Genomic DNA, 8,181 nt, shown 5'->3' with positions numbered 1-8,181 from the left:
AAAGACTTCAACTAGTACCTGATCAGTGATGATGACAGATTGCAAACGCCTGACCCAAGGAGGACTGGGAGTTGGAGTCAGGGATGCTCACTCGGGGGTCTCCCTCTGCCCACAGAGGCCTGTGTGAGAAGGATGGAGGACAGAGGACACTCGCTGGAGGACGCCTGTAGGGAGCCTGTGATTTTCGCTCCAACACTCCGATCTCCCATAGCAGACTATCCAAGAGTAGAGATGACAGTCCTCACGTGCCTGATCCGGCCATGGAAGCCGACACTGCACTCCGGTAATCACAGGCAGTGAGACATTTCCCGATCCGTGCAGCTGCTGATGGGGAAGTGTCTCACTGCCTGTGATTAGCAGAGTGCAGTGTTGGCTTACTGGCGGGATCAGGCACGTGGAAACACGAACACACCGGAGCTCATCTCTATCCAAGTGTCAGGGACACTCACGCCTCATGTCTCCTCCTGGAGCGCCACCAGGTGGCTGGGGATGACGTCAGCGGGAGGCAGGAAAACAGAGGGATTTCAAAGAGCCATCGCTGTACGGAGAGGGAGGGACAGCGCTACATGACATCATTAGCACATCGATTAAGCCGGGCGCAGTGTGGATGCAGAATCGATGTCGCTGAATCACGATGCTACGATAAAATTCAACACGCTTAAAATGTATTTACTAATTATACACACACACAGGGATGTATTTATTATAAACAATTGCATAACTAAAAACAAGCAAATCATGCCACTCACATTTAAGTGCCCAAAATTAAAGCACCAAAATATACAGCTTTAGGGAAATATAACTACGTAGCTTCAAACCCAGCTCAGGAAGCGACATCACCCCATAACTGGAAATGTCAAAATGTAGTCCCATCCGAATGCGTTTCACCATTGCAGCATCTTAAAGTGGAGTTCCACCCATTTTTAATAAGATGGATTACATAGATGTATGTAATGCCCTTTAAAACGACTTTTACCAATGGAAACTTTTTTTTTTTGCTAGTAAATACCTTATTTTCTGCTTTATTCATCCTCTCCTCACTTCCGGGTCCGGTCGGCGATTACGTCATTCGGCGATTCGCAGGGGGTGCTGGGATGTATCTCAGGGCATGAAATCTCGCATTATTACACATGAGATGAGCTGTACTGCATGCTCTGCCACGCCTCCGCCCCACCTCCTCTCAGTGAGCTGTACTGTATGTATTGTATTGAGGCCGTGCTCCGCTTCACCCCGCCTCCTCTCAGTGAGCGAGGACTGAAAGCATTATATCCTCACTGAGAGGAGGCGGGGCGGAGCACACCTCAATACAACACATACAATACAGCTCGCTGAGAGGAGGCGGGGTGGAGGCGGGGCAGAGCACGCAGTACAGCTCATCTCCTGTGTATTAATGCGAGATTTCATGCCCTGAGATACATCCCAGCACACCCTGCGAATCGCCGAATTACGTAATCGCCGACCAGTCCCGGAAGTGAGGAGAGGATGAATAAAGCAGAATATAAGGTATTTACTAGCAAAAAAAAAAAGTTTCCATTGGTAAAAGTCATTTTAAAGGCGATTACATACATCTAAAGTTACTAAAATGGGCAGAACTCCACTTTAAGGCAACTGCAGGCGCTCTAAAGCAAAAGTCCTGGAAAAGCAGGTTGATCCTACAGATGCAGCTAAGGTTTGAAACAAAACCATGTAAGTAAATCTGAGACAACTGTAGGGAACTATAATGCCCAAAAAAAAAGTCTCTCCAGAGCTAGACTATTGGGACTGAATCAGATGGTAACAGAGGGTCAAAGGCGTAGTTTGATTTTGGAGGCTCACAAAAGGTCAGAGGGATGCTGCAGGGACAGGGCCAGAGTATGCTTAGAAACACTGCGGGTAGAGTGTCCCAATATCTAACCACAAGCAGTAAGGACGTCCAAAGTGGACATGACTTGCCCTACAGAGGGAGAAAGGCTCGGATGAGGACAATACCATGACAGTGGGGTCCAGGATCCTTGGCATCTGTTCCTTGTGGGGAATCCACGTAAATGAAATCAGAAATACTAGTATGAGCTGAGGATACCCATAGAAGCGCGACTGTCCTTTAGTAAGAGTGTGCAAAATCACTGGCAGCTATGCATGGCAGCCAATCTACTTCCAACTTCAGCTTGTTTAAATGTATCAATATACAATCAGTGAATTGAACAGTGCATAAATTTTAATATGGAAATAAGTCCATGTGCCAATAGCAATGAAAGCATTTTGTGGTTTTATGTTGTTTGGTATTCAGGTGATATTACACTTCACACTGCAGACGCACACTAAAAATAAAAGTGACTTCACACCCCCAAACAGCTGGTGCTGTTGAGCAGGGCACAGACCTTGCAGCACTAAGCCCACCACCTGATGTCAGTGCATGATCGTTAAGACCTAACCCCCAACGTGGGAATATATGCAGTGCTTGGAAATTTGATCCAACCGCACATACACAGGAGTAGTTTCCAGTGCTTAGCTAAACTGGCCGTACTCACAGAATGAGTATTCAAGGAGAGGGTCACAGCTGGGGCTGTGCCATGACTCTAGGCACAGAAAACACTCTATGGCTAACATAATACACTAAAGTCTGTAAAAGATCATAATGTAAAGCCAGGTGCCTAAAAGTTTACATTCCAGGCTAGGCATGCTTTTACACCAATATGTAAGATATAATATAATGCATAATTATGGTAATGTCTTTATATTTGGTTATTATACTGCCATCTTGTGGTTATTTGGGTTGTTGCACTTGCTGTCTATCCTTTCTGTGTTCCGTCCCACCTGTGATTTCCTGTTCCTGCTTCTTTAGTGTCGGTTCACACTACCGCGACATGTCAGGCGACTGGTCAGCCTGACAAGTCACGGTCCATTCTGTGCTACAGGAACCGTTCTAATAGGAGCGACTCAAGTCGCTCTGACTTAGAAAATAGTTCCTGTACTACTTCGGGGTGACTTGTATTGACTTCCATTATGTGAAGTTCGTGCAAGTCGTGGTGCACGCGACTTCACAGGTTGCCCCCGAAGTCGTGCCGCGGTAGTGTGAACCGGCACTTATGCTTGTGGGAATAGAGATGGCCACAGCTGTCTAGGCTTTATGCAATCTGCTCGCATTCGGGAACACATTACTATGTTTTGACTTGCAAATGCCATCTGTAATCATTTGCTACAGTTTGTTGTCTGCTATACCTACTGCTTGCAATAAAACCCACGTAGATGGAAAGAAATGGTGTCTTCTGAGTTCAGCTATCTGATAACAATTGTCCGCAGTGATAGCATCTGCTTATACAGGCCAGGAATAGGTCTCAGCAAGGGATAAGTCGTCACTATTACAACAATTGGAGTCAGAATACATGCACATAAAATTTAGTGTGGTCCTAGTAAAGGTGTGCAACCTCTTAATATGCTAAAAACTGAAGAATGCTAGGTTACACAAAGGCTGGCTTACAAGCTGTCCTTTGTCAGTGCCCCAAACTCTTGTAGGCAACAGTACACCGACTGTTTCTAAATTCTGTGTCCCACAGTGGACGGGAAGGAAGATACACAATGTTTTTCCAACCCCTATTTAAAAAAAAAAAAAAAAAAAAAAATGAAGCAGATAATTTTTATTTGAGAGCAATTGTGCACAGTTAGACGGGATTGGTGTTGTACAAGGCATAGCTTTCTTTTCTCAGGACAGATTTAAAATCAGGACCATTTCAAAACCCAGCAAAGGCTCTCTAACCCTTCCCCACTCAGTTAAAGGTTACAATGTGTCCCCAGTGAAAAAGATGTCACCTCATTGTCTCCTCTGGTAGCTACCTATGAGTACAATAAAATTAAGGGAAATATCAAACAATGGGGATGCAGACAAACTTAGGAACCCATTTTCTTCTCAGCCCAACCTGAAGTATAAAAGACAATATCCAACCAGTAAAGCCAACAATGTAGTTTAACTTGATTATTATCAACTTAAAGTGCAACTCCACTTCTGTTGAGGGTAAAGAAAAAAAAAAAAAACAAAAACACCACATTCTCCTCGGGTAGATTCCTACCTTTGGTTATTTTGCAGAAATCTCTGTTTGTTCCTCTGTGCCAAGTGGGTCTACTAGGAGTGGTTTCATAATTATTAGTGCTCTGCAGCTGCACAGTTGACTGATGAGGAAAGCTGCTGGGACTGCATCCCTTCACTCGCGTTTTTATTAGGAGTATCTCACCAAAAGGACATTTTTGTTGCAGGAGATGCCTGAAATCTGACTTGTTTGTAGGGTGTGTTCAGTACACATTCCATGTACAGATCACCATAAGTTGGCTATACTGCATTGCATTTTCAGAAAATTACAGTGGCTGCAGCTTGAAAAAGATGATTTTTAATATTCAATTAAAATAGGACTTGTGTCACAATTATATACGCTATATTTTTTTTTTTCAGTGGGTCCTTGACAGGATAGGTTAAAATTAGTTAGGTTGAATGACACTAGCCACGGCAATGCTGTTTAAAGAAAACTGATGTTCCACTTTCAGTTATTACATTATGTATTGACTAATGGTAGTTAGTTACCCAAACAACAAAAATACAAAAAAAAAAAATGGCTGGGGCATAAATAATCACCTGAGTGACTATTAGCTGCATTGCATAACAGACATTAAAATCGAAATGCCCCGATTTATTTTTCCCCCTCAAAAGGCTTACCCAGATGCACGTGCAATCTTTGCCGAGCAAATTACAAAAGCAAGTTTGATATTCTACAAATCTTTATAACTGTCAGAGACAAAGTTCAAGAATCGTCTTCCTCTTCTGAAGGTGAAAGTTGTAATTTGGATTCCAGAGCTTCAACCTTTCTCTGCAATACTCCCAATACGTGTTTGCACTTTGTTGATCGAGAACAGAGAGGAAACAAAAAGGAAACAAAAAGAAGGGGTTTAGAGTGTTTTTTTACTTCATAATCCACATAAACTAATGCTGTGCTCTATGTTAAATATGCTTTAGTCCTACCTTCGGGCAGACACTACATGTCTGCAATTATCTTTAGTCAACTGGGTTGCTATTTTTTTTTCTACGGTTGATACGGTGTAGTGCCTACTCTCAAACAGACTTTTGCACTTAAAAATCAAGGATTTTTGTGCAACAATATTTAAAGCACACTCACATTTAGCCTAGGGTTCACCCTAATGCAATGCCTCACTTTGCATGTAATTCACAACCGCATTTGAGGCCATCATTTTTTTTATGGCTCAAATCCCTACGCATCTGCACGAAAAAAGGTGCAGGCACCTTTTTTTTTCAGCACTGAAATCAGATTACATAGGTTGTGCATACCTATAAGATCTGATTCAAGCAACCACAGTGTGTTCTGAAACATGCTTTTGGGGTACCCGCAAAAGATCGCATGCAATGCAGCAAATCAGTGTGAACAGGGACTAAAGAACTAAATCCTACTATGGTTTTCAGCCAAGAAAGCAGTCATATCTTGGCCTCTGAACTTAAACTGCCATGAGGCTGCACATGTGATCAGTTATGACACCAGCCATTTGATGGTTTAACAGTTTGGTGGAGAGCACAACTAATGTGACAATTACATTCCCAGGACATGCCAGGAATGTACCGTTTTTTTTTTTTTTTTAAACTGAAAGTGATACTTTAGTCAGAAAATTAAGTCCTGCTAGATCACGTCAGGTTGGCCACTTTTTCAAGTATAGCTTTGTAAAACATTTAAAAAAGTGTGTATGCTGTAGCAAATTCAGTAATACACTGTCTCACCCTTGATCTAATTCATAATGTGGAATGTATGTTCCTTGCTTAACCACTTGCCGCCCGCCCGCCGTCAAATGACGTGATCCCATTCAAGCAGGGCAGGCGCGCGATCGTGTGCGCGCCGCCCTGCACTGCCGGTGTCGGCATGTCCCCGGGACACACCCCGTCACCGGCAGGGGGGAAACAGCCAATGGGCATGGCTGTTTCCCACGTGATCGGCTGTGTTCCAATGACACAGCCGATCACAATAGCAAAGCCCGGAATCAGACCGCGCATGCGCGATCGGGAGCGCGCAGCGCGGTCATGTCGGTGGCTCTGTGTTCCCTAGGAACACAGCTAGTCACCGGCAGTAGTAAACAGTCACTGACAGTGACTGTTTACTATGTGATCGGCTGTGAATCCATTCACAGCCTATCACAAAATGTAAACACAGTGCAGTAACTCACTGTTACTAGCTCTTCTCCCCTCACAGTTTCCAGTGTGAGGAGAGCAGAGCTAGAAACGGTGAGTTACTGCTCTGTACACCTGTAAAAGTAAAATCACAAAAATAAATCTCCCCACACAGTCCTCAGCCCCCCCCCCCCCCCCCCAATTGCACCTGTCACCCAACAGTCACAGTCATCAGTGCCCAGAAATTGACACCCATAAGGCTACGTTCACATGTGAGCGTAGCGATCACGGGCAGAATCACCGCGATTCTGCCCGCGATCCGGAAATCATTGCAAATTGCGGGACACCTGTGCGTTGCCTGTGATTTGCAATAGCACCCCAAACGCTGTGCGATGTTACCGCGATTTCCGCCTGCCAAATCGCGGTAACATCGCGCAAAAAACGCATGACGCCCAAAAAAGGTACAAGAGCTTCTTTGGGGCGTCATGCGTTGTTTGCGCAATGTTACCGCAATTCGGCAGGTGGAAATCGCGGCAACATCGCACAGCGTTTGGGGTGCTATTGCAAATCACGGGCAACGCACAGGCGTCCCGCGATTTGCAATGATTTCTGGATCGCGGGCAGAATCGCAGTGATTCTGCCCGCGATCGCTACGCTCACATGTGAACATAGCCTAAAGTGCACCTGTTACCAGAGACTGCCATCAGTACCGGCGTGTACCATCGCCCGTCACCCCATCAATCACCGTCACCTGTCACCCCATCAGTCATCGTCATCTGTCACCCCATCAATCATCGTCACTTGTCACCCCGTCAGCGATTGTCATCTGTCACCCCATCAATCATAGTCACTTGTCACCTCATCAATCATCGTCATCTGTCACCTCATCAGTCATCGTCACCTGTTTGCCATATACATGCAACCACTTACCGACCGCCTAACGACTATATGCGTCGGCCATTAAAGGCTAAATACTGGGGTTATGGCAGCAGATAGCTGCAACTAACGATTAATTTGTCTGTCGACTAATCTATCGATTATTTTTACGATTAGTCGACTAATCTAACGATTATTTTTATTTTATTTTTTTTTGCTTAATAGAGTGTTTTTTTGATTAGCTAATTAATCCTGTAATTAATACAGACCCCTCAGTAAGCCCCCTCCCAGTACAGACCCCACAGTAAGCCCTCCCACCTAGTACAGACCACTTAGTAAGCCCCCCTCCCACCTAGTACAGACAACTTAGTAAGCCCCCCTCCCAGTACAGACCCCTCAGTAAGCCCTCCCACCTAGTACAGACCCCTTAGTAAGCCCCCCTCCCAGTACAGACCCCCCAGTAAGCCCTCCCACCTAGAACAGGCTATTACAAGCCGCCACAGTACAGTACAAGCCGGTGTAGGGCCGCACATGTGACATCTCCAAGTAGCTGGGGGGTGATGGGGAGGATGGCGTTGCGGCAGAAGCTGTGGCGGAGTACAGGGGTGCTGGAGACGGTCAGCGCTCACCTCTTGTCTCCGACATCGGTGTGGACGGAGCCCGGCGGGGGAATTTCAAGCGGCGCGGCGGCCGGCCAGAGGGCGTGTGACGTCACGCGTTGATGCGTCGACGCTTTTGACGCATGTCGACGATTTTTTGTAGTCGACTACGTCGATGCGTCGTGGCAGCCCTAATAGCTGCCATAACCCCATAACCCCGGTATTTTTTTTAAACGGCGGGCGGTCAGCTTTCAGATAAGGGTGGTCCCAGTGGCAGATTAACCGCGGAATTACCCTTACGGTGCAGGGGAAGAGGTGCCCCTCCCGCCGCGTCCCAGACGTTTTCCCAGCTTACCGGACCCGCCGGCAGCGGGGAAACTATCCGGTCCCGGATCCTCAGAGACAGGAAGTCGAGTGAGGGCAAGATGGCCCTCACTCGACTCTATGGTCTTGGAGGACCGGAGCTACGTCAAAAGTCGTCGCCTAGCAACCGGTTTAAAGGGCCGCTTTTTTTTTTTTTTTATTTATTTATTTTTTCTTTAGTGTAGTTGTGAGGTCTTTTTGACCCCAGAT

At 45.9% G+C, this 8,181-nt stretch overlaps 1 protein-coding gene across 1 annotated transcript in view; it reads right to left on the bottom strand.

Annotated features, from left to right (window-relative positions):
- Window positions 1–4,766: 4,766 nt before the first annotated feature.
- MIS18A (MIS18 kinetochore protein A) overlaps window positions 4,767–8,181 on the bottom strand; it is a gene marked incomplete at both ends in the record, with an annotated part of 43,650 nt that continues 40,235 nt past the window's right edge. Inside the window, one exon of the mRNA XM_082248853.1 lies at window positions 4,767–4,859. Coding sequence (XP_082104979.1) covers window positions 4,767–4,859 — 93 coding nt within the window. The remainder of the gene's footprint in view (window positions 4,860–8,181) is intronic.

Source organism: Pelophylax lessonae (genome assembly GCF_965119305.1).
Source record: "Pelophylax lessonae genome assembly, chromosome: 3".
NCBI classification, from domain to species: Eukaryota; Metazoa; Chordata; class Amphibia; order Anura; family Ranidae; genus Pelophylax; species Pelophylax lessonae.
Note: the sequence above shows the minus strand (reverse complement) of the source record. Positions and strands in the feature narration are given on the sequence as shown.